Here is a 26,199-nt window from a genome sequence, read left to right as displayed (position 1 = left end):
GGCAGGGGATTTTTAGACGGCCCGGATGTTTTCTCATCTCGTTTCTGCATCACCCTGGGGCATCAAGGGCTACAGGGTGAGGTGTCCCGGCACTGTCTGGAGAGACCTCAGGCAGCACTAATGCCCACGCTGCAGAGTGTGGCCCTCCGGCTGAGGAAGCTTCTCTAGCAGGCTTAGTGGGATGGGAGTGACGGGGAAAAGTGAGGGGCCTTGGCGACCCCTCCTTCTTCCCCTTCATCAGAGCCTCATTGGGGGTGGGATGCTGTGTTCCAGAAAGGGGGGCCACCTGACATCTGAGCTGAGGTGGAGAACCTGCCTGCTGGCTCCACAGGTCAGACTCCCAGACTTGACCAGCTGCTTGCACAAAGGCCTTCTGGGCAGCTGCACTTCCCTTTGTGAGATTGACATTTGTTGAAAGGGACAAGAAAGCTAGGCTGTGATTGCATCCAGTGTAAGAGGCTTGGCATGAGAACCTTAAGTAATGAGGCATGGCTTAAAAAACAAGCTTTAATCCATTTCATAAAAATTGTTCTTGCAATTGAACGTGGCCAGGCCCACAGGCCCAGCAGGAGACAGGAGACAGTTTCACATTTTCCAGGCTCAGGACAAGGCAGTCTCCTCCACATGCCACAGGCATCTGAGTGAGTGTAGACGCCTGGCGGGCAGGAGGTAGGCACAGATGATCTGAAGGGGCCATCTATTTAAAGGTCTGCAGCTCCAGCTCAAGGGACACCTTAAACTCTGTCAGGAGCGTACCCCAAGAGAAAATTAAGCCCAGAGGAGAGAACCTCAGGCCTGAGAGCCCTGCACCCCTCCTCAACCGCTACCACCTGGGACCAGGGCCAGTCTGAGGCAATGGGGGCACCTGAATTTGCCCTGAAGGGCTCCCTCATTCAAATCACATAGAGGCACAGCTTTAGGATTCAGCAGGGCAGGGAGGGAGGAAGCAGGCGTGAGCTGGCCAAAGCTTTGAATGACCTACCAGCCCCTGCGGTCACCAAGAACTGGTGTTTAATGAGGGGAAAACCATCGCCACACAGAACTGCCTAGCCAAGCCCCTCCCCAGCAGCTTCCTCCCTCCCTGGATGAGGGGACTCGTGCCGGGAGTCCCGGAAAGGAGGCATCGATCCAGAAAGGGGGCATCGATGCCCAGCCAAATAGGATGTCGACTGCAGGGACCCAGCAGGACACTTGTCCCTTTTTCAAAAAATATTACGGCAGAATAATAGAAAACTAACAGGCGTGGCCCCTCAGAGCGATGAAACCCACATGCCTGCGGGCCAGCTCAAGCCACAGTCGCGCCAATAAGCGCATGAAATAGTTAAATGCACACTCCCAACAGCGGGGCCCCCGGGCTGCTCGGAGCTGGCTCCAGCTGCTGTCACTGTCCACTGAGAAAGGCCAAGTGCCCTTTGGTGCATCTGTTGGCGTAGTGTCCTTTCTCGCCACACTGGGAAGAGCAGGAAGTGGGGGGAAGAGGAGAGACAGACAATAACACTGTTCAAATGCTGTTTTCAACTAAGTCAGTGCCCACCAAATCCCCAGTCATCCACCAAGTCCCCAGTTGGAACAGGACTCTGAAATTCTCAGTGGTACAGTTTTTTTCAAATTGGAGGGTGAGGGAGCTCAGGATGGAAAGTGCAGTGGTGCAGAAACTAGCCAGCAAGTCACAGGTGCGAGGGAGAACAGGCCACCAGAAGGCGACCTGCTAGCACCCTGCAGGGGCTCTTTCAGGCCCACACCTCTCCCACATGGACACAGGGCCTGCCCAGGGAGGGACTCCCAAGTGGGTAGCAGGACAAAGAGAAGCCCGTGGCACCTGAGCTCCGCCACCCCGTCTGGGGACCAAGCCCCTCTGCACCACAGGCCAGTCACTTACCTCTAAGCCAAGGTCTGGGGTTCCCTGGCAGGAGACGGGAGGGAACAGCATGAGAAGTGCCCAAGCCCCCCCTCCCTTTGGGAACCAGTGCTGGGGACAGAAGGTGGGCTGTACCCGACGTTTTCCCTCGTGGCTGTGACACACCTGTCTAAGCTACCTTGGGGACAGGTTTTGATCACAGGATAAGAGAGATGGGATGATGCTTATAAGGGGAGCCTGCAGAGCCACATGACAAATCCAGCCCTGACCCTGCCTCATCCCATCCTGATTATCCAGGCCCTTCCGTAGTTTCTCTTTACTCTGTGACTCCTTAAACGGCAGCCTCAAGCACTGAACAAAAGGGTCAGGAGGCAGCTGGGGGCACTGTCTGCTGACACCCACCCCCCAGTCCCTGCTGCCCCGAGGGGCTCTGCCCAGTCAACACCCAGCACTCTTGCCAGCTCTATTCCCTGGCTCCGCAGTCCCTGTTTTCTTTCTTCCATGTTGGCCAGGCTAGTCTTGAACTCCTGACCTTGTTGTGATCTACCCGCCTTGGCCTCCCAAAGTGCTGGGATTACAGGGCGGCAAGATAACAGCTAAGTCTGCTCTATACACAGTCCCACTTCTGTGCTTTTTTTTTTTTTTTTTTTTTGAGACAACAGTCTCACTGTGTCGCCCAGGCTGGAGTGCAGTGGTGCAGTCATAACTCACTGCAGGCTTGACCTCCTGGGCCCAAGCAATCCTCCCACCTCAGCCTCCCCAGTAGCTGGGACTACAGGCATGCGCCACCACACCCAGCCTGTTTTGTGATTTCTAATCTGGACTCGTTCTTCAGAACTCCAGACGTAGGAATTGTGTGTGCCTTGGGTTGAGAACATACTCTTCCAAGAGTACTGGGGGTTGCTCCTGCCAGGTGCCAGGGGCATACCAATCCTGGGGCGATTTTAGATTAGAAAACTTAGTTTGTAACTTTCCAGCCTTAACCAAGGACATGAATATAGGCCCAGACTCATCAACAACATCAAACTATGAAGAGATTTCCCTCCTCTTTCCCCGCCTCCCACAGAGCCAAGAGTGAACAGGACAGTTTTCGAGGAGGTTTCTTTGAGCTCACCCTTCCCCTGAGTCCATTTTATGTACTGGGGGAGGCGATGGGGACGGGGGTGCTGTAACCCAGTGTCCTGTCTCCTAGGATGTGCCCTGCAGGATCCGAGGATACCTTCAGGACAGCCAGCGGCTCCAAGGGTTTACCCTTCCCTGGATCAGTGTTTCCATTTTGTTCCCGCCCTCTTGGGGGCTTCCCTCACCTGCCTGCAGGCCCCATCCATTCACTGGGCAGGCGTTCTCACCATCCTTTACTGTGCCTCAGTGCGGTGTGGTAGGAAATAGGACAGTCTCTAGCCCACCATAGTGGATGGGTAACTAGACTGTAACTTTATGCTTACAATCAGCAAAAACGAATGTTTTCACTTTTCTCATTTCACCAAACATATGGGGCATGAGGGAATGGCCACTGACAGTAAGGGAAGACCCCACCCCATCCCCCAGCCCAGGGACTCACCTTGTAACAGGTGACCTGCTCCAGTGGCCGGGGTCCCCGGTTGCCCGCGCTGCTGTTTTGACTCTGCATGACCCCGATGACCTGTGGGGTTCTCTGCTGATTGGGAGAAGAGTTCTGACTCGTTAACTGGATCAAGGAGGACGACCTTTGTAATGGCGGATTGTTACTTTGCTGGAAAGAGTTACACAACACGGTTTTACTGTGGAAAACACGTGCACGCAGACTACCGATGGGGACAGGAAAAAAGAGGGCGGGACTCGTCCCGCAAATGGCAGGAAGAAGGGCTTCCACAACAGCCCAGCTCAGGACAGCGGGCAACAGAGAAACATCTGGTGATGATGGCAGAAGCCACTGCCCGAAAAACACCATGCAGACACACAAAAACGAAAAATAAAATAGAAAACAAAACATCAAGGAGACAAGAGGAGGTCTCTGGGGCAGTGGGGCGAGGGCATGTTCAGGCCTTACTTTGGTTTCTCAGGTTCTGGCTTCAGGTCAGGATGAACGCTTGGTTCAGCCAGATGTTTAGCAGCCTACACGGCGAGCAAGTCACAGAAAAACAGTTGGAGCCTGACACACTGAGCTGCGTTCTCGGGCTGAGAGGACCCTCCTCTAGGGAGCCCCGCCAGGAGGGCCAGGGCTCCTGGGGTAGGGATTCCACAGCAGGGCCTCCTCCCGACCCGTGGGCTCCTGGCTCTGGCCCATAAGTGCAGAACCCGAGCTAGAAAACCCCCAGGTTGGCATGGCTGCACCTACACTTGGAATTCCCGGCTTTCCCCATCAAGAGTTCAATATGACTGGCCTCCACGCAGCTGTATCCACTGCATCCTCTCCTGGCTGTTCAGCCTCTAGCACTTAGCGGGGCTGGTGGGGCTTTGGCAGCCAGTCCAGAGCCCAGCAGGGTAGGAGGTGAGGCTTTGGGCTCAGGTGGGTGGGCTTGGTGGGCCTGTTGGGAACCCTGCCTGATGCCCGCCCTGCCTTGATGCCAGCCCTTCCTCTTGGCTCAACCCCCGACTCCCATAACCAAACTCAGGGTGCCCTTGGCGTTGAGGGGCTGCTGCAGATCCCCACATGTCTATGGCATTTCCCTCCCTCCTTGGGCTGGAGGGGTCGGACCAGCTGCTTGGCTGCTTGGCTTATCTAGAAAACTGGAGCCAGCTGGGCCTGTTCTCACCCCTCCTCCCAGCCTCCACTCCACAGGAGCAGGGGCAGTGCTGGCCAGAGTGGTCAGTTCTGCTGCCACACCTGCTCCTGCCCAGTGGCGTCGCCTCAGGCAAGTCCCCCTACTCTGGAAGTCTCAGTTCCCCTATCTGCAAAACGAAGGGTCTGGCCCAGGAGCAAAAGCAGCAGACACGTTGCCCAGGCCGGCTCCATGCCAGCTCCCCGGGCGCAGACATGGTGCCCAGGCCGGCTCCTGGGGCAGACGCTGCTGTGCCAGGCAGCCCCATCTCACAATGGGTGGCTGGTTGCATGGTGCCTCAACTTTGCTGCTGCGCTTGGCCTTGCTGAGGTTCCAGGGTGAGAGGCCCTGCATCTCTCGAGGGAGATACACATGGCTCTGCCCCTGACTTTTCTGCAGGAACTTGGGAGACGCCCCTTCTCTCCCAAGTTCTCCAGTGGGGTCTAAGGCAGACCGCACCCCCGGGGGACACTGAGGTTCTCGCTGGAGAAAAGGCACTTCCTTCCTACTGAGGAGGGCCAGGCACGGTACCTTTGCCGGAGGCTGGGTCTGCTGCGGCAGTGGGGGCTGCTCGGTGGTTCCCATGGGCAGTTCAAATCGAGGGCTGGTCACCAGCAGCCAGAGGGGATGAGAACAAGAGAAGGAGTCGGGGACGGGGGATGAGAAGAGAGAAGCCAGGCCATGCTCTTAAATTCCAGCCCTAGGAAAATCACACTCATCTGCCCCAGCACAAAGTGATTTGACACAAGCTGCATGGATGGGGTGGGGCTGGCACTCAGCTCTGCTCCTGGGAGGCCGCGGGAGTGGCGTGGAGAACACAACTGACTTGCCTGGGCTCAGGCCCAGCCCTGCCTACACTGAACTGGGATATTCATGGCCAGTGCTGCTCAGAAATGACAAAAGCTGCACCGGTACGCGCCTGCTGCGCCCCAGGAGCTGTACACAGGGAAGCCCCGCTCCCCGCAGGATCTTACTCTGGCGTCAGCCCCTCCTCCCATCACTTGGTAACGGTCTGCCCCAGGCCACCTGCAGGTGCCTGCACTCTCATTCAGGGAGTAAGACCCAGTGGCAGCACCGGCCACTGCCCTGCAGTGAGAAGCAGGGACCAGGGTCCCCACAGACCTGGAGACTGTTATCCCGCTGCAGGTTCAGCAGTGTTGGCGAGGCAGCCAGGAGGAGGGGAGGCTTGTCTGCAGCCCCAGTGCCACCCCAGGCGGAAGCCCGGGTCCACAAGCAAAGTGACAGATGGGCACTGGGCTCCAAGGACAAGACAATGGAGCCAGAAGAGGGGTGCTAACCCCATGGAGCAAGAATTAAAACCGATCTTCAGAGGCTCACAGACTTGCTATCTTATCCTATCTAATCTATCCTATTTATCTATCTTATCTATCTATCTATCTAAACTATGATGGAGTCTCGCTCTATCTATCTATCTATCTATCTATCTATCTGTCTGTCTCTATCTATCTATCTATCTATCTATCTATCTATCTATCTATCTATCTATCTATCTATCTATCTATCTATCTATCTATCTATCTATCTATCTTCTATCTATCTATGTAAACTATGATGGAATCTCGCTCTGTCGCCCAGGCTGGAATGCAGTGGCACGATGTTGGCTCACTGCAACCTCCACCTCCCGGGTTCAAGTGATTCTTCTGCCTCAGCCTCCCAAGTAGCTGGGACTACAGGCACACACCACTATGCCTGGCTAATTTTTGTATTTTTAGTAGGGACAGGGTTTCACCATATTGGCCAGGCTGGTCTTGAACTCCTGACCTCGTGATCTGTCCACCTCAGCCTCCCAAAGTGCTGGGAGTACAGGTGTGAGCCACCACACCCAGCCCAGACTTGCCTTTGACCATGTGCCCCTGACCAGGGACCAAGCCCTGTGCCTCAGTGTGCTGCTGTGTGAAATGGGTGTGTTCTCTCCTACCCTCACTGTTAGATGACTACTTATTCTATGTGAAACCCCAAGCTCAGGGTTTTCTGAGCCTCCACATAGGAGACTGAAATTCTAGTTTCCTTCCTTTAGGGTGCAGGTTCTTAACTGGAAGTCCCCAAATTCCCTAAATGATATGCAAGGCTACATGTGTGTCTGTATCCCACAGCTTCCATTAGATTACCAGATGGCCCATGACCCAAGAAATGGGTCTAGGCAGCGCCACCTCTGGGCTCAGGAAGCACTGGTGGCCTTAAGCAGGGATTACTTCCCTATCTCCTGCCCCCACCCTTGGCTCTAGTACTGACATCACACAATGACCAAAGCCCAGGTGGCCCAGGGAAGATACAGAGGGCAGCACGGCCTGGGCTGGGAGCTGGGGTAGAGGGTAGAGGGCAGAGCGGCTGGCTACTCACTGCATGAATTTACATGAGGGCCCCTCTGGGCAGAATCCCACGAGGTAATTCACACAGATGACTCTCCGTGTGTGCCGGTGCCTGCAGAGGGGACCTGCAGAGCCAAGTGTCTGGTCACTTAGACATCCCCTCTACCAGTTAGAGAGCTGGAGCATGGCTTCAAATGCTGGCTGTCCCCCATTCATGGGAGACAGGGGGCAGGGACCTCACCTCCCAACACTGGCCTCCTTATCAAAAATGCAGGTGGACCACCACCCACCCAGCATTCTTGGGAGAGTCAAGGGAGATGAGGGGTATGAGCAAGCCGCTAGCTGCAGAATGTCAGGTTTTGCTGGGACAGGTAGGGCAAGATGTCCCAGGTAGACCAGATGGCAGCCTCCAGGGTCATGTAGGCAGAGAAGGGAGGACTTGGCTTCTTGCCAGGGGCCCAGCTCACCCTGGCACCTACCGTGCTTGCAGAAGCCGCGGTCATACCAAGGGCAGTCCTTGATCTTGGACTCGGGGTCGATGTGCAGGAAGGGACACTCCTTGTTGCTGCACTCTCCTGCAGGAAAACTCAGACGTGAGGCCGCTAGGAAGGCCGGGGCCAGGCCCACCTTGGCTTCATCCAAAGAAAAGAGGTTCTGGTGTCCAGTTTTGGCTTGATGAGCCCTGAGAGCCAGGGAAGAGTGTCTCTGAGCCCCAGCTTCCTGTGCAGTGGGGCTGTGACAGAAAAGCACCCATGGAGACCAGGAAGTTCCACTCTGATTGGCTCTTCATGTCTAAGAGCTGGGACAAGGGTAGGGAGAAGCACTAGTGGACCTGGCCCTCTCCGAAGCAGTGGGCCCCAGGGACCACCAGCACTGAGAACTGCCTTCCTGGGTAGTTGCCCGCTTCTTGGCTCACCTTCTCCAATCCACGTTAACAACTGTGCTCAAAATTCTAAGGAACTGCAAACTCCTTCCCCAGGCTCCCCCACAAGCTCCGCCTCTGCCACCCCCCAGTCACATGGGTCCCCCTGCACCAGGACCAGCCCCTTCTCAGTCTTCCGCTCCTAGCTCAGGAATCCCCTCATCCTTGACCACTCTGCCTCAAGGTTCTGGTCATGGTTTCCTTCCTTCAGAGCACTTGTCACAAGTAATTTCTTCTCTGTTCGTCTCATGGCTTATTGGCTACATCTTTCCCTGGACCACAAGAGTGAAGAATTCACAGGGCAAGGACCTCTTCACCATTGTCCCTCCAGTGCCTAGAAAGGAGGCCCTCAACCCAATGTCTGTGGTGCAGGTGACAGAAGCTGCACACAGTGTGTCCTGCACCAGGGCCGTCAGCAAGGAAGGAGCGACCCCCAGGCCACTTGGATAGCGGTGCCTTGAAAGCCTGCCCAGGAGAGCCAGCTGCTGCCTCTGGGGACAGATGGGAGGCCACTGCCCCATCCCAGTGCTGCTATGGGCAAGGCGTCAGGGGGGAACATGCTACATTGCATAATAGCAGAGGACAGCACTTGGGGAGCTGGGAAGCTTGGGTTCTATTTCTTCTCAGCTTATGCCACCTCCACAAAACAAGCCACAGCTCTTATTAATAAGCCAGCAGGCCACACCTATTGGGATGCTGAAATAATGTCTCCTCCAAAAGCAGTGCTTTGAAAGCATGAAGCATATCCAGTACCCCTTGGCTCCCTGCAGGATTCCGGCCTTCTGCCGGGCTCCCTGCCCAGGACTAGAGCCAGCCTCATGCTGACCCACAGAGCTGCTTCTTCGGAAACCACGAAGTGCAGACCTGAGCAGAGACCCTGGGGACTCATTCCAGCAGGGAGCACAACATCTCTGCCAGACTCTGTGCCAGCCCCACCGACTCCATCCGGTCTCCCGCTTCTCCACGCAGGCCACTCAGGACAGCTGAGGCCACGCATTCTCTAAGCAGGGCTCAAGGCAAGCTTGGTGTACCAGAAGACACATCTGAGGCTGCTATTTTGAAGGACTGTTAAGGATGGCTGAAATGTCACCAGGATCACGGCTCCCAGAGAGAAGGAACCAGCTCCGGCCTGAGAGGCAGTTCCCACACTGTAGTGAGAAGTGGGTTTCAGGGAGAAGGTGGATGTGGACAGAAACCAACCACGGACATAATGCAGCCAGCTGCACAACTCGCTGCTTCCGGGTCACCCTCATTAGCCTCAAATCCCAGAGTGATTGAAAGAGCTCCAAACACTGAAGCACTCCAAAAGAATGCAAGGGGTCTGGCGCAGTGGCTCACGCCTGTAATCCCAGCACTTTGGGAGGCTGAGGCAGGCAGATCATTCGAGCCCAGGCGTTCAAGACCAGTATGTGAAACATAGCGAGACCCTGTGTCTTTAAAAAAAAAAAAAAAAAAAGAGAGATGAGCAGGAAATAGCCACGTTGTCTCCTAAAAGCTGGCTGAGGCTGGCAGGCTCTGCCCAAGTTTCTCCTCTGAGAATGGAAAGATGGGAAAAGCAGGCAGAGAGTGTGTGGGCACTGGGCAGCCAACAGACCCCTCTGCACCCTGGTTCTCAGCAGAGCCTCCAGAGCTCCAGGTGCCTTACCGAACTTGGAGTAGAAGTAGCACTCGGGCATCTTGGTCATGTCATACTCATGCAGGAACTCGCACTGGTCCCCTTTCTTGCATAGGCCACGCAGCCAGTGTTTGCACACAACTGTCTTCTCACCGCTGATGTGGCGAAACGGACACATGCCCCCTGCCGGGAAGATAGGGACAGGGTGTCAGCAGAGAGGCCACCCTGAGCCCAGGGGACAGGGCCTAGAGAAGCTGAGGCATCTTCACCTCCTAACTCCTGGAGCCACCTGAGGGCATCATGTCCTGCAAGGGGGCAGAGGTCTGCCTCACAGAAGGCAACATGATTTGAGGCAGTACGCTGACAGACACTTTACATTTTAATAGTTACTCATGGCTGGGTGCGGTGGCTCACACCTGTAATCCTAGCACTTTGGAAGGCCGAGGCGGGCGGATCATGAGGTCAGGAGATTGAGACCATCCTGGCTGACACGGTGAAACCCCATCTCTACTAAAAATACAAAAAAATTAGCTGGGCGCCTATAGTCCCAGCTACTCGGGAGGCTGAGGCAGGAGAATGGCATGAACCCAGAAGGCGGAGCTTGCAGTGAACCGAGATCCCACCACTGCACTCCAGCCTGGGCGACAGAGCGAGACTCCCTCTCAAAAAAAAAAAAAAAAAAAAAAAAAGTTACTCATCATCTCACAGATATTACTGTAAGATGGAGGCATAAAAAAGAGGGAGATGCTGGGAGGCTGAGGCGGGTGGATCACGAGGTCAGGAGTTCGAGACCAGCCTGACCGACATGATGAAACCCCATCTCTACTAAAAATACAAAAAAACATTAGCTGGGTGTAGTGGTGGGGGTGCCTGTAATCTCAGCTACTTGGGAGGCTGAGGCTGGAGAATCGCTTGAACCCAGGAGGCGGAAGTTGTAGTGACCGGAGATCACGCCATTGCACTCCAGCCTGGGTGACAAGAACAAAACTCTGTCCCCCCCAAAAAAAAAAGAAAAAAAAAGAAAGATGAACTTAGCCGGGTGTAGTAGCTCACACCTATGATCCTAGCACTTTGGGAGGCCAAGACAGGAAAATCACTTGAGCCCAGAAGTTCAAGATCAGCCTGAGACTTTGTCTTCACTAAATAAATAAATAAGTAAATAAGCAAGCAAGCAAGCTGGGAGGCCAGACACAGCGGCTCACACCTGTAATCGCAGCACTCTGGGAGGCCGAGGTGGTGGATCATCTGAGGTCAGGAGTTCGAGACCAGTCTGGCCAAAACATAATGAAACCCTGTCTATACTAAAAATACAAAAATTTAGCTGGGTGTGGTGGTGTGCACCTGTAATCCCAGCTACTTGGGAGGCTAAGGCAGGAGAATTGCTCGAACCCAGGAAGCAGAAGTTGCAGTGAGCCAAGATCACACCACTGTACTCCAGCCTGGGCAACAAGAGCAAAACTCTGTCTGAAAAAAAAAAAAAAAAAAAATTAGTTGGGTATGGTGGTGCACACCTATAGTCCCGGCTACTGGGGAGGCTGAGGTGGGAGGATCACTTGGGCCCAGGAGGCTGAGCTTGCAGTGAGCTATGACTGTGCCACTGCACTCCAGCCTGGGTGACAGAGTAAGATGCTGCCTCTTAAAAAAAAAGACCAATTTCAGAATTGAGGAAATGTGATGTATACACATGGAGGGACGTGTGCCTTTTGGGACAGAGCCAGCCTCTGGGGATGTGCGGGACTTCTAACAGGTGGCCTGGCAAGACAACCATGGAGGTCCATTCTACACTTCTGCTGTCCAATATGGCAGCTGCTAGCCCCATGTGACTACTGACCACTTGAAACATGACTAGTGTGTCTGAGAATTTCAAGTTTTAAATGTGATTTGATTTTACTTAAATATGAACTGCCACATGTGACTAGTGGCTACTGTATTAGTCAACAGAGAGACAGTCAGAATGCCCTGTGTTAGGGATGGCTGTGCTAACAGAAGGCGGCTGGTCAGAAGGGCAGAATTACTGAGCAAAGACATGGGAGCAAGACCAGAGGCCCAGTGGAGGTAATGACGTTCTGACGACATTGTGAAGTTGGCCTGGCTGATCTGCCAGGAAGTCTACTACCACAGTGGTAAATGACTATGTTATAGAAGCAAAGCTCACCAAACCATTCATTAAAACCAGCCCTTTGCTCTGATTCTCTGCTCCCCTTTTTCAAGCTTCTGATTAATATTTAAGTCTCCTAAATAAATTTTCCTACAGGAGAAAAATGCCCAGACCATGGAAAGTTAAGGTTATGCCTAGTGATACTTCTTTTTTTTTGAGACGGGGTCTCCCTCTGCTACCCAGGCTGGAGTGCAGTGGTGCGATCTAGGCTCACTGCAACCTCTGCCTCCTGGGTTCAAGTGATTCTCCTGCCTCAGCCTCCCAAGTAGCTGGGATTATAGATGGGCGTCACCACGCCCAGTTAATTTTTGTATATTTAGTAGAGATGAGGTTTCACCATGTTGGCCAGGTTGGTCTCAAACTCCTGACCTCAGGTGATCCATCCGCCTCGGCCTCCCAAAGTGCTGGGATTACAGGCGTGAGCCACCGCGCCTGGCCCCTAGTGATACTTCTGATGGATTCACCCAGCCCACATACAATTATTAAAAGAGCACAGCCGGAGGGGTAACAAGATGGCGACCGAGACAGTGGCGCTCCATAAGCTGAAGCTTGCTGAACTAAAGTAAGAATGTCTTGCTCGTGGTTGGGAGACCAAGGGAATGAAGCAAGATCTTTTCTTTTTTTTTGAGATGGAGTCTTGCTCTGTTGCCAGGCTGGAGTGCAATGGCATGATCTCGGCTCACTGAAACCTCTGACTCTCTGGTTCAAGGGATTCTCCCACCTCAGTAGTCTTGTGTAGTCTGTGTTGGGGGCTGGTTATGGAGAACAAGACCCCACAAGATGGGTTATCATGGGGTGTTTTGGATGGGAGGCCACAGAAAACCATGAGCCCGTGGAGACTATGGAATGAGAAAGACCTGGGTTCAGACACTGGGCTCCGCCACTGATTAACTCTGTGACATTGAGAAAGCTCCTGAATGTCTCAATGCTGGGGGCTTCTTTCCATGTCACATCAGCTTGTGGCCAAGGGGAATGCGAAGTGATAAGGCAGCCTTAGAGCCAGGTTCAGTCCTGTGTTTAGGTTTCAGGTGGAACACCCCAGGTTCCTAGCCTGTCCAAACCAGTTTTATCTACAGAGATCGTTAGTCTGTAAAAAGCAATGTGAGCCAGAGCCCTGGCGGCCTCCAACTCAGCTGGGGACAAGGAGGTGGAAGGGCGCCTCGGGAAGCACATCAGGGAGCCCAGAGTTTCTTACCTTTGCCGCAGGCAGCTTTCAAAAAGAATTCACAGACAGCAGCACCCGACTCTGTAGAAAGGAGAGAAAACGAGAGGAATCAAACAAAGAGGTGCAATTGCTATTGACGATGTCTGAAGACAGTGGGAGGGAACCCTTCCGACTTCTTGACCCACCAAGGGTTCAGGGTACTGGAAATAAAGTAGCAAAAGTATGCAAAGCCCAACCAAGCAAGGAAGAAGCTGCTTATGTTAGGCATGCCCTACAAAATGAGACACATACATTGAGAGCAGTCATTACCCAGTGCTTTGAGAGCCTCCTGTATATAAGATCTTTTCAAGGAGTTAAGAGCGGGTGGGGAAAGGAAGGCTGGAGTACAAGATCCCAGAAATAATTTTTTTTTTTTTTTTGAGATGGAGTTTCACTCTTGTTGCCTGGGCTGGAGTACAATGGCGCGATCTCAGCTCACTGTAATTTCCGCCTCCCAGGTTCAAGCAATTCTCCTGCCTCAGCCTCCCAAGTAGCTGGGATTACAGGCGCCTGCCACCACGCCCACCTAATTTTTGTATTTTCAGTAGAGATAGGGTTTTGTTGGCCAGGTTGGTCTCGAACTCCTGACCTCAGGTGATCCACCCACCTCGGCCTCCCAAAGTGCTGGGATTACAGGCATAAGCCACCGTGCCTGACCCACAGAAATAAATTAATGGCCCCCAGCTGACACCTTCCTCCAGGAAGGCGAATTCACGGACACCTTAACTTGAGGCAGAGGGGAGGAATGATCTCACAGAAGTATAGACAGTCAGGGCCTCTGAGAAGGGTCAGGCTTCAAGGAAGAGGCAGTGCCTCTGAGACACTAGTCCAAAGGGAAGCACGTTAAGTGCAGACACAGAGGACTGCTTTTAATATGCAACATCCATATACAATTTTTTTCTAGTGTTTTGAGACAGTCTCACTCTGTCACCCAGACTAGAGTGCAGTGGTGCGATCTCGGCTCACTGCAACCTCCGCCTCCCCAGTTCAAGAGAGTCTCCTGCCTCAGCTTCCTGAGTAGCTGGGATTATAGGTGTGCACCACCACGCCTGGCTAATTTTTTTGTATTTTTAGTAGAGAGGGGGTTTTGCCATGTTGGCCAGGCTGGTCTCAAACTACTGGCTTCAAGTGATCCGCTTACCTCGGCCTCCCAAAGTGCTGGGATTACAGACGTGAGCCACCACGCCTGGCCCACATACAATGATTACAGGCTGGTTTCGAACTCCTGACCTCGTGATTTGCCTGCCTTGGCTTCCCAAAGTGCTAGGATTACAGGCGTGAGCCACCGCAACCCACCCCACATACAATTATTAAAAAAGCACACCCGGAGGGGGTAACAAGATGGTAACTGAGATGGTGGAGCTCCATAAGCTGAAGCTTGCTGAACTAAACAAGAATGTCTTACTTGTGGTTTGGAGACCAAGGGAATAAAGCAAGATCTTATCCACAGACTCCAGGCGTATCTTGAAGAACATGCTGAAGGGAGGCAAATGAAGATGTACTGGGAGATGAAACAGAAGAAGAAACAAACCCCCTGTCAAAGAGGAAGAACCCCCTGAAAAAAAACTGTTGATGTGGCAGCAGAGAAGAAAGTGGTGAAAATTACATCTGAAATACCACTCAATGAAAATTACATCTGAATACCATTCTGAGAGAATGCAGAAGAGGGCTGAACGATTCAGTGTACGTGTGAGCTTGGAGAGTAAGAAAGCTACCTGGGCAGCTAGGTTGGGGATTTCTTCAGTTCCAACACAAGTCTGTCACCTGAGAACAAACCTATGGTTAACTTGGATAAGTCCAAGGAAAGAGCTCAAAGATTTGGTTTGGGCCGGGCGCGGTGGCTCAAGCCTGAAATCCTAGCACTTTGGGAGGCTGAGACGGGCGGATCACGAGGTCAGGAGATTGAGACCATCCTGGCTAACACGGTGAAACCCTGTCTCTACTAAAAAATACAAAAAACTAGCCGGGCGAGGTGGCAGGCGCCTGTAGTCCCAGCTACTTGGGAGGCTAAGGCAGGAGAATGGCGTAAACCCGGGAGGCGGAGCTTGCAGTGAGCTGAGATCCGGCCACTGCACTCCAGCCCGGGCGACAGAGCGAGACTCCGTCTCAAAAAAAAAAAAAAAAAAAAAGATTTGGTTTGAATGTCTCTTCAATCTCCAGAAAGTCTGAAGATGACAAGAAACTGAAAAAGAGGAAGGAGCGATTTGGGATTGTCACAAGTTCAGCTGGAACTGGAACCACAGAGGATAAAGAGGTAGAGAAGAGGAAAAGAGCAGAGCGCTTTGGGACTGCCTAATGAAAGGTTCTTGATACTTTCTGTTCTCCAGTGTTTTCCATTTCTCTCATTCTTTTTTTTTTTTTTTTTGAGACGGAGTCTCACTCTGTTACCCAGGCTGGAGTGCAGTGGTGCGATCTTGGCTCACTGCAAGCTCCGCCTCCCGGGTTCATGCTATTCTGCCTCAGCCTCCTGAGTAGCTGGGACTACAGGCGCCCGCCACCACGCCCGGCTAATATTTTGTATTTTTAGTAGAGACGGGGTTTCACCGTGGTCTCGATCTCCTGACCTTGTGATCCGCCCGCCTCGGCCTCCCAAAGTGCTGGGATTCATTTCTCTCATTCTTTTTGGTCACATATATACCTAAATGCACAGTCATGTGCCTATGTCCTGCCTCGAAATGAGGAAGCATGTACCCCAGGTACATCTGTGAACTGCCGCAGCAGTTTGACTTATTGCTGTTTCAGCTTTAAGGTTGTTGTGCTTTTGTTTTTGATTATGTTGCTTGTTAACAAAAAGAAAAAAGAAAAAAAAAAGCACAGCCTTTCATTCCCACAGTTAAGAGTGTGCTGGAATTCAGTGGGCTCCAGGGACCAGCTGTTCTGATGAGTCCAGGAATTCACCAGCACCCGGTTTCCAGACTAAACTGACCTTGGCATCAGAAACAGTTTCCTTACAAGTAACCATTTTAGAATTGCTGAAAAACCAATGACAGCATCTCTGAAGTCCACTTAACGTGCCCCCCCTTACTAAATCACAAAAGATTCCTTGGCTGTCACAGGGAGGTCACTCTATTTGCATTTCAAAAAGTCTGAAAGTGGCCAGGTGTGGTGACTCACGTCTGTAATCCTAGCACTTCCGGAGGCCGAGGCGGGTGGATCACTTGCGGCGGGTGGATCACTTGCCGGGTGGATCACTTGCCGTCAGGAGTTCATGTAGAGAAACCCCGTCTCTACTAAAAATGCAAAAATTAGCCAGGCGTGGTGGCACATGCCTGTAATCCCAGCTACTCGGGAGGCTGAGGCAGGAGAATCGCTTGAACCCAGAGGCAGAGGTTGCAGTGAGCCAAGATTGCATCACTGTGCTCCAGCCTGGGCAACAAGAGCAAGACTCTGTCTCCAAAAAAAAAAAAAAAAAAAAAAAAAAAAAAAAAAATTCTGAAAGTATCTCTGGTCTGGTCTTTCTCTTCAGAGGTTAGAGTTGTTTCTGCTCAGAAATCCACAGTTCTGGGAACTGAGCCTCATGTGGATGGGATGAGTATGCCTTATGGGCAAAGTGACAGTTATTCCCAAACCTCAGATGGGCATGAAGAGGAGGGATGGGTGAGGAAGGGCTGTGGCCTCACTGGGCTTTAACTGAACAGGATATGGACAAGCAGTGAGTGTGGAGGGTGCCTACCGACTCTGAAGCCCTGGCTGGGGCAGCACCCAGGGCCAGGCGTGTCCCTGGCCTCAAGAACAGGTATGTGGGCCCCTCACCACTGTACCTCCCCTCACAGGCTTGTGGATCTGTCAGGTGGCAGAAGGATGGAAGGGAAAGATCTGCCCTGCATGGGTGGTTCCATGGTCTCAAGCCAGTGCCATCAAGACAGGAAAAGGCCGACTGGGCGCAGTGGCTCACGCCCGTAATCCCAGCACTTTGGGAGGCCAAGGCAGGCGGATCATTTGAGGTCAGGAGTTCAAGACCAGCCTGGCCAACATGGTGAAACCTCATCTCTACTGAAAATACAAAAATTAGTTGGGCATGGTGGCGGGAGGCTATAATCCCAGCTACTCAGGAGGCCGAGGCAGGAGAATTGCTTGAACCCGGGAGATGGAGGTTGCGGTAAGCTGAGATCGCGCCATTGCACTCCAGCCTGGGCAACAACAGCGAAACTCCATCTCAAAAAAAAAGAGACAGGAAAAGGCCACATGTGCAGGGATGAAGTTATCACAGGACTCGAGGGGTAGGTAAGAGGGGGTGTGTGTGTGTGAATTTCAGCAGCTGCTTTTTAGGGGGTGTACAGTGGCGATGGTGTTTGTGCGTGTGTCAAATAGGGTGGTCTGATGATGCCTCTTTATAAGCACTATCTTGTTTTTCTTGATGACTTAACTTCCAACGAAACTATCTTGTACAGAAGTATCACCATGTAAAGTTGTGGGACAGGCAGCAAAAAAAATTTATATATACACACACACACACACACACACACATATATATATATATATATAGGCCAATATAGGCCAGGTGTGGTGGCTCATGCCTGTAATCCCAGTACTTCTGAAGGCCGAGGTGAAAGGATCGCTTGAGCCCAGGAGTTCAAGACCAACCCTGGGAAACATGGTGAAACAGTGTCTCTACCAAGAAACACACACACACAAAATTTGCCAGGCGTGTTGGTGCACACCTGTGGTCCCAACTACTTGGGAAACTGAGGTGGGAGGATTGTCAGAGCCTGGGAAGTCGAGGCTGCATTGAGCCATGATTGCGCCACTGCACCCAGCCTGGGCAAAAAAGAAGCCCCTGTCTCAAAAGCAAACAAACAACAACAAAAAAACCACAGAAAGGGACAGACTCAGAGGTCACATGTGCATGAGAAGGTGTGGCCGCCTGAGGGGAGAGAGGCTGCTGGGAGACCCCGCTGGTAGTGCGGGAGACCCCGCTGGTAGTGCGGGGCGACAGCACACAACACTGGAGAACTTGCCTGGCTCTGCTATGCACTGAGTGGTCGTCAGCAAGTCCCTTCCCCTGCTTGGGTCTCAGTTTCCCCATCTGTGGATTGAACTCAGTGACTTCCACAAGCCCGCGAACTTTAAGGCTATAGCATTAGATTTCAAGTGTGTCCGGATAGGAAAGAAGACACAAAGAAAACTACCGGTTTCTTTTAAAGTACAAGATATGGGGAGCCAGGAGCCACCATGTGAAAGGGAGGAGTGAAGGGAGTTCAGGCTAAGGGACCACACCAGCTGCTGGGTGTGATGAACAACTCAGAGTTGGGGTCCAGAAAAAAGTAGGGACAGGCCAAAAACTAAGGATGAGCTCCCAGGAGAGAGAGTCCTAGAAGGAAGTTTAAGAGTCTAGCTGGGGTCTCCTACAGAGAGGTGGTCCTTCCCTCAGCACGCCTCCTCCAACAGCCTAGTTTTGATGAAAGCAAAAAGAAGAGACGCTCAATGTAGCGGGGTTGGGAGGTAGGGGGTGCGATATCCTAGTACTCTCCTGTAGCTGGGAGAGTGTTGAGGGAGAGTTCCAATCCAGGATAACCCACCCTTATTCAAGAATTAAGCGAACGCACAAGGTCCTACCCGCCTACAGATTACCTTTAAACAGCCGCAGGGGGCCAAAGATCCGAGGCAGAGAACTCCTGAGTTCGAGTGAGGGGAAAAGGGGTCCCCAGACGGTGGAAATGGGGGCCTGGGAGTCAGGAGTCCTGGAACCAAGGGGGAGCGTCCCGGGATCCAGAAGAGGAGGTCTCAGGATGGAGTGAGAAGAGTCCCGGATCACAGATGAGGGAGTTCGGGAACTAAAGGGGAGGGTCCCAGGACCCGGAGGAGGTGGGAGGGACTCTCAAGACATAGAGGGAGGAGTCCCGCGACCGAAGGGGAGGGGTCCCAGGATCCAGAGGAAGCCGGGGGAGGTCTCAGGACCGAGGCGAAGGAGTCCCGGGAACACAGAGGAGAGGGTCCGGGGTTCGAGTCGCTCTCGCCCTCCCGCCAGGGCCCCGCGCTCACTGTCCATGCCGGGGAAGGGCAGCGGCTGCGCCCCGAGCTGCTGCTCCACTGCGATCTCCAAGTCAAACTTGATGTGGTCCACGCTGGCGATTATTTCCTGCATGGCGGCGGCGGCGGCCCCACCGGCCCGGCTCCCCCTCGGTCTCCTGCAGCCCTCTCGCCTCTCTACCCGCCGCCGGGCCCGCCGCACACGCTCCTCCTGCGCCTCGCAGCCGCCGCCGCCGCCGCCGCCCGAGGGATGCCGGGAGCGCCCAGAGCCCGCGCCGGTTCTTGCGCCTGTCCAGGCACTGCCAATCGAGCGCGGAGTCCCGCCGCTCCGCTAGTCCCGGCTAGCCGCCAGCCGAACGCCGGCCTAGTCTCGCCGGAAACCTGAAACCAGCCGCGTGTGTCGGCGACGCGGGCTGCGCTTGCGCGTCAGGGGAGAGGGTGATCCGTGGGAGAGCCGGGTCCGTCGCGGGGACCGGGTAGAGAGCCCCGTCGGAGTGCACTGCGCCGGACACTTCAAGTGAGTTCTTGTGTGATCCTCGCAGGAACCCCGGGATCCGGGCAGAGACACGCCAGAGGGGAAGGAAGTGCCCGAACCAGGATTGGAGCCAGGGGCGTCCGAGGAGGGAAACTGAGGCTGCAAAAGTCTGTGTGGAGAGGGGTCGGCGTTGGCCTGAGGGTCCGGGTAGGCGTCTGAGGAGGGGCGGGTCTCTCCGAAGAAGGACGGCCGCAGCGTGTCTCTAATTCAGGGTTTTTTCTTTTCTCGCTAGGTGGCCCAGGCTGGAGTACAGCGGTACGATCATAGCTCACTGCAGCTTCAACTTCTCAGGCTCAAGCGATCCTCCCACCTCAGCCTCTTGAGTAGCTGCACCACCACGCTTGGCTAATTTTTAAATTTTTATTTTTAATTTTTGTGGAGATGGGGGCCTTGCTATGTTGCCCAGGCTGGTCTTGAACTCCTAGCCCCAAGCCCCAAGCGATCGACTCGCCTGGGCCTCCCAAAGTGCTGGGATTACAGGCATGAGCCACTGTATGGTCTAATTCAGGGTTTTCTAACCAGGGTGGGGTAATGAAATTGTATAGGAACAAAATGACACCCCTATTTTCTCTGTGAAATTTAGCATTTCCTTTCCCAATTGCTGGAGCAGCCTTAGCAGTGCCTGAAACTGTGTCATAATTTCAAGGTGGGGTGAGTGTAAATGATAGTTCCAGATAAGAGTTTGTGCAGGGCCAGGCGTGATGGCTCACACCCGTCACTCCAGCACTTTAGGAGGCCGACGCAGGAGGATCACTTGAGGTCAGGAGTTCAAGACCAGGCTGGACAGCATGGCAAAACCCCGTCTCTACTAAAAATATAAAAATTAGTCGGGAGTGGTGGTGCGTGCCTGTAATCCCAGCTACTTGGGAGGCTGAGGCATGAGCATCGCTTGAACCCGGGAGGCAGAGGTTGCATTGAGCCGAGATGGCACCACCCCACTCCAGCCTGGCGACAGAGTGAGACTCAAAAAAAAAAAAAACAGTTTGTGCAGCACCTACAAGGTGGTATCTTAAGCTGTCACTTACATTCGTTACTGCTTTGAAATTATTGTAGGGTCTTGTTATTTAATGCATTGAAAATAAGCATCTATGCTAGTATAGCAGAAATTTGTTTTTAAAGCATTTTGATGCCATTTCAATATCATTGCTTTTTGTTTTGTAATTCTGTGTATTGTAATTAATGCACATAAGGCAGGGCATGGAGGCTTACGCTTGCAATCCCAACACTTTGGGAGACCAAGGCTGGAGGATTGCTTGAGGCCAGGAGTACTAGACCAGCCTGGCAACATAGGGAGACTACATCTCTACAAAAAATTAGCTGGGTATGGTGGTGTGCACCAGTAGTGCTAGTTAATTGGGAGGCTGAGGTAGGAGGATCACTTGAGTCCAGAAGTTGGAGGTTGCAGTGATTGTGCGTTTGCCACTGTGCCATCGCACTCCAGCCTGGGCAACATGAAGACCCCATTCCCATAAAAAGAAAATTACATAAACACCATGCTTGTAAGAAGGAGTGGCAGGGCTTGCCAGATGCAGAATGATAAAGGCCCCCTGCACTAGTTTCACAAAGGTGCTAGTCAGGAGAGTCTGTCCATACGTTACATGGACCTGAGTTCTAAGCCAGCCCAGGCCAAACTGGCCAGTCTCACCCACTGCACTGCTGCAGGACCCCAGCAAGTCTCTCCCCTTGCTGGGCCTAGTTTTTTGTTTGTTGTCGTTGTTGGTTTTTTTGAGACAGAGTCTTGCTGTGTTGCTCAGGCTGGAGTGCAATGGCGCTATCTTGGCTCACTGCAACCTCTGCTTCCCACGTTCAAGTGATTCTCCTGCCTCAGCCTCCCGAGTAGCTGGGATTACAGGGACATGCTGTCATGCCCAGCTAATTTTTGTATTTTTAGTAGAGATGGGGTTCACCATGTCAGGCTGGTCTCGAACTCCTGACCTCAGGTGATCCACCCACCTTTGCCTCCCAAAGTTCCTGGATTACAGGCGTGAGCCACCGCTCCTGGCCTGCTGGGCCTAGTTTTTAATCTGTTCAATCTGCCATCACTTGTGAGACTTTTCCAATGGCAACCTTCTAATATAACCAGACTTCAAAATATTTTAGGCTGGGCATGGTGGCTCATTCCTGTAATCCCAGTGCTTTGGGAGGTCAAGGTGAGAGGATTGCTTGAGTCCAGGAGTTCGAGACCAGCCTGGGCACATAGCAAGACCCCATCTCGACCAAAAAATGAAATTAGGCGTGGTGGCACGCACCTGTCGTTCCAGCTACTCAGGAGGCTGAAATGGGAGGATCGCTTGAGCACAGGAGGGTGAGGCTGCAGTGAGCTATGTCTGACCTGAACCTAGGCTTTCTAACCTTTGGGCCCATACTTCTTATTTTATTTATTATTATTATTATTTTTCTGATACAGAGTCTCACTGTGTCACTCAGGCTGGAGCGCAGTGGCGTGATCTCAGCTCACTGCAAGCTCGGTCTCCTGGGTTCAAGTGATTCTCCTACCTCAGACTCCTGAGTAGCTGGGATTAGACATGTAGCACCACATCCAGCTCATTTTTTTTCTATTTTTAGTACAGATGGAGTTTCACCAGGCTGGTCTTGAACTGATCTGCCCACCTTGGCCTCCCAAAGTGCTGGGAGTACAGGCATGAGCCACCGTTCCTGGCCTGTTCTTTTTTTTGTTCGTTTGTTTGGTTGGTTTGGTTTTGTTTTTTTGAGACAGAGTCTCACTTTGTCACCCGGCTGGAGTATGGTGGCGCAATCTCAGCTCACTGCAAGCTCCATCTCCCGGGTTCCAGTGATTCTCCTGACTCAGTCTCCTGAGTAGCTGGGATTACAGGCGCACCTGGCTGTAAAAACCACCATGCCTGGCTAATTTTTGTATTTTTCATAGTGACAGGGTTTTACCATGTTGGCCAGGCTGGTCTCAAACTCCTGACCTCAAGTGATATGCTGGCCCCGACCTCCCCAAGTCCTGGGATTACACGCGTGAGCCATCGCGCCCAGCCTGGGCCCATACTTCTAAGCACTTCTTTCTTTCTGCCTTTTGTGACTAGGAACTGAGTTGACTCTCTTACTTTTCCTGATATATTCCAGGCCCTGGAGGGACCGGAAAGCCAGAAATGAACCTCATGAGACTCACTAGACTGTTCTCCAGGGCCCGCCCCATGGGACTGTTCGTCCTGCAACACCTGGATCCCTGTAGCGCCAGGTGGGCGGGAGGCAGGGAGGGGCTGATGCGGCCAGTGTGGGCAGCCTTCAGCAGCTCCTCCTCTCAGCTGCCCCTCGGCCAGGAGCACTTGGAGAACACGGGCAGCCTGGGCTCTGACCCGAGCCACTCCAACTCCGCGGCCATGCAGGAAGAAGACGAGGAGGAGGAGGAGAGTTTTGGGACCCTCTCTGACAAATACTCCTCCCGGAGACTATTCCACAAATCCACAGCCCAGTTCCATAACCTGCGGTTCAGGGAACAGAGAGAGGAGCCAGAGGAACCGGAGCCCAAATTATGGCAAGGCCGGAGAAACACCCCGTACTGGTACTTCTTGCAGTGCAAACGCCTGATCAAGGAAGGGAAGGTGAGGGGCGCTTTGGTTCTGCGGCTCCTGGCTTCTTACCCCTGGTAGCTCAGTGTTTTGCAAGGGGTCGCCTGACCTTCCCAGCCTCTAAGTTTTGGGCCTACCCTGTGAACTACCAGCCTTATGGCTGTAAGTATCACTGCCCTTTGCCATCCTCTGCCACAGTTTTATTTTATTGTATTTTTTTTTTTGTAGAGATGGAGGTTGCACTGAGCTGATCTTACCACTGGACTCCAGCCTGAGTCACAGAGCAAGAATCTGTCTCAAAAAAAAAAAAAAAAGGAAAAGTGAATCCTCCACACCCTTCTGGCACTCCCTGCTTTACGTTTTTTTTTTGTTGTTAAGACAGGATCTCACTCTGTCGCCCAGGCTATAGTACAGCGGAACGATCTTGGCTCACTGCAGCCTCTGCCTCCTGGGGAATTCAAGCGATTCTCCTGCCTCAGTGTCCCAAGTAGCTGGGATTACAGGCATGTGCCACCACGCCTGGCCGATTTTTGTATTTTTAGTAGAGATGGGGTTTCTCCGTGTTGGCCAGACCTCAGGTGATCTGCCCGCCTTGGTCTCCTGAAATGCTGGGACTACAAGCATGAGCCATTACACCCTGCCCCTGCTTTAGTTTTGTTTGTAGCACCTGTCATCACTTGATATGTTGTATGTCTTTCTTATCCCATTTCATGTCTGTCTTTTTGTTTGTTTTTTTTTTTTGAGACAGAGTCTTGCTCTGTCACCCAGGCCGGAGTGCAGTGGTACAATCTTGGCTCACTGTAGCCTCTGCCTCCCAGGTTCAAGCAATTCTCCTGCCTTAGCCTTCCAAGTAGCTGGGATTACAGCTGCGCGCCACCATACCTGGCTAATTTTTGTATTTTTAGTAGAGACGGGGTTTCACCATGTTGGCCAGGCTGGTCTTGAACTCCTGACCTTGTGATCTGCCCGCTTCAGACTCCCAAAGTGCTGGGGTTACAGATGTGAGCCACTGCGCCCGGCCTCATGTCTGACTTTCCACACCGGAACATGAGCTCCAAGAAGGAGCGCCCTCTTGTTCCCAGCTATATCTGCAGTGGATAGACCTTGTCTGGCTCATTGAAGCACTCAGTAATTATTGTTTGAATGAATAGATGAAAATAATGAAGGAATAAAGGAACGAACTGAGGCTTTACCGGGGAAATGTTGTGAGGGGAGGGATGAGGCAGAGACAGCCGGGGGCCCAGGGGGTTTGCAGTCACCCAGGGCCGCTGTCCTGCACTGTCTCAGGAGCGTCCCTCAGCCTCAGCCTCCCTCTCTCTGCCGAGAGTCTCTGGGGCAGTTCTGAGCCCCTGCCCTGTTGCCTCTTCCCTGCAGCTGGTCGAAGCGCTGGACCTGTTTGAGAGGCAGATGCTGAAGGAGGAGCGACTGCAGCCCATGGAGAGCAACTACACGGTGCTGATCGGGGGCTGCGGGCGGGTCGGCTACCTGAAGAAGGCCTTCAAGCTCTACAACCAGGTGTGTGTGAGCGCGGGGCAGCAGGGGCAAGGCTCTGAAAAGCTGGGGGCGGATCCCGAGTGTGCTGCTTGCTAGTGCTTTACACTGGGCAGGTGACTTCACCTCCCTGTCCTCAGTCACCTCCTTAAAATGATGGTGATTGTGGGTGATAAACGAGATGATGCGGAAAGCCCTCTAGCACCTGCCTGGACTGCAGCGGTCCCCATGTTCCCTTTCTTTTTCCCTTCAAAAAAAAAAAAGAGAGAGAGAGGTAGCCTCACTCTATCGCCTAGGCTGGAGTGCAATCATAGCTCACTGCAGCCCCCAACTCCTTGGCTCAAGAGTTCCTCCTGCCTCAGCCTCGTCAGTAGCTGTGAGTACAGGTGTGTAGCACCATATCTGTCTAATTCTTAAATTTTTTGTAGAGGTGGGATTGTGCTGTGTTGTCCAGGCTGGTCTCTAACCCCGGCCACCCGCCTCGGCCTCCCAAAGTGCTGGGATTATAGGCCACAGCCCAGCCACTGCATCTGCGCCTCTTTTTTTTTTTTTTTTTTTTTTTCCTGGAGACGGAGTCTCGCTCTGTCGCCCAGGCTGGAGTACAGTGGTGTGACTTCGGCTCACTGGAACCTCCGCCTCCGGGGCTCAAGCGATTCTCATGCCTCGGCCTCCCGAGTAGCTGGGACTACAGGCACACATGCCACCACGCCCGGCTCATTTTTTTGTATTTTTAGTAGAGACAGCATTTCACCTTGTTGACCAGGCTGGTCTCGAACTCCTGACCTCAAGTGATCCACCCACCTCGGCCTCCCAAAGTGCTGGGATTACAGGCAAGAGCCACTGCGCCTGGCTGATTACATCCACTTTAAAAAACTATTAGTTTTGGCCGGGTGTGGTGGCTCACGCCTGTAATCCCACCACTTTGGGAGGCCAAAGTGGGCAGATTATGAGGTCAAGAGATTGAGACCATCCTGGCCAACATGATGATACCCTGTCTCTACTGAAAATACAGAAATTAACCAGGTATGGTGGCACGCACCCGTAGTCCCAGCTACTCGGGAGGCTGAGGCAGGAGAATCACTTGAACCCAGGAGGTAGAGGTTGTAGTGAGCCGAGATCATGCCACTGCACTCCAGCCTGGTGACAGACTGAGACTCCATCTCAAACAAACAAACAAAAATATTTTTATTGTTTTTATTTATTTTACTTTATTTTATTTATTTTTTTGAGACGGGAGTCTTGGCTCTCTCAGCCTGGCTGGAGTGCAGTGGCACAACCTCGGCTCACTGCAACCTCCACCTCCCAGGTCCAAGCAATTCTCCTGCCTCAGCCTCCCGAGCAGCTGGGATTACAGGCGCCCACCACCACGCCTGGCTAATTTTTTTGTATTTTTTATAGAAGACGGGGTTTCGCCATGTTGGCTGGGCTGGTCTCGAACTCCTGACCTCAGATGTGATCTGCCCCCCTCAGCCTTCCAAAGTGCTGGGATTATAGGCGTGAGCCACAGCACCCAGCCTTGTTACTGTTTTTGGTAACTCACCTGCAGTGTGTCTGCCTTCTCGAGTGTCAGCTCAGTAAGGACAGGCTGTGCCCACTCTGCTAACCCCAGGGCTGGTGCTGGGCGGGTAGCGAGTTGTCAGTGCACCTCTGTGGAGTGCAGCAATACACACAGAGCCTACATCATCCTCAAAGTAGGGACTGCCATCTTTGCTTTTCAGATAAGGAAACTGAGGCACAGAGAGATGAAAGGACATGTCCAAGGCCACCCCACTTGAATGCACCAGGGCTGAGATTTGAGCCCCAAATGGCCTGACTCTAGCAGGGTTCTTTTTGCCACTG

The 26,199-nt window shown here is 52.9% G+C and overlaps 2 protein-coding genes and 1 pseudogene across 35 annotated transcripts in view; 2 read left to right on the top strand and 1 right to left on the bottom strand.

Moving 5' to 3' along the window:
- Positions 1-493: 493 nt before the first annotated feature.
- Positions 494-19,024, bottom strand: CPSF4 (cleavage and polyadenylation specific factor 4). 11 transcript variants are annotated; one of them, XM_015134315.2, is made up of 8 exons: positions 18,811-18,948; positions 12,820-12,870; positions 9,497-9,649; positions 7,409-7,504; positions 6,961-7,054; positions 5,131-5,203; positions 3,420-3,590; positions 494-1,450 (listed from the first exon to the last, which is right to left on the bottom strand). In XM_015134315.2, exons 1-8 carry the CDS (start codon positions 18,911-18,913, stop codon positions 1,382-1,384), a joined length of 810 nt encoding a protein of 269 aa, XP_014989801.1. In that variant the 5' UTR covers positions 18,914-18,948; the 3' UTR covers positions 494-1,381. The 11 variants fall into 11 exon arrangements, 10 of the variants coding, with proteins under 10 accessions (XP_014989801.1, XP_014989804.1, XP_028700791.1 ...); XM_015134318.2 differs by having other exon boundaries at positions 3,420-3,512; XM_028844958.2 differs by lacking the exon at positions 18,811-18,948 and adding an exon at positions 18,400-18,570 and having other exon boundaries at positions 3,420-3,515.
- Positions 12,124-15,255, top strand: LOC114676872 (SAP domain-containing ribonucleoprotein-like; annotated as a pseudogene).
- PTCD1 (pentatricopeptide repeat domain 1) overlaps positions 18,729-26,199 on the top strand; it is a 21,136-nt gene continuing 13,665 nt past the window's right edge. For 16 of the 24 annotated variants that reach the window (XR_013415049.1, XR_013415040.1, XR_013415043.1 and 13 more), the window contains exons 1-3: positions 19,098-19,315; positions 22,424-22,902; positions 24,244-24,384. Coding sequence is in view for 12 of the 24 variants with exons in the window: in XM_015134374.3 (XP_014989860.1) it covers positions 22,450-22,902; positions 24,244-24,384 (594 nt within the window). In the remaining 12 variants the exon portion in view is untranslated. Of the gene's footprint in view, positions 19,481-19,565; positions 19,589-21,634; positions 21,861-22,166; positions 22,947-24,215; positions 24,385-26,199 lie in introns of those variants that run through there. The other 8 variants (XM_015134375.3, XM_028845556.2, XM_028845557.2 and 5 more) reach the window with 7 other exon arrangements.

The sequence above is a fragment of the Macaca mulatta genome, chromosome 3 (assembly GCF_049350105.2).
Source record: "Macaca mulatta isolate MMU2019108-1 chromosome 3, T2T-MMU8v2.0, whole genome shotgun sequence".
NCBI lineage: Eukaryota > Metazoa > Chordata > Mammalia > Primates > Cercopithecidae > Macaca > Macaca mulatta.
The sequence above is the reverse complement of the archived record's forward strand: the minus strand, read 5'-3'. Positions and strand labels throughout refer to the sequence as shown.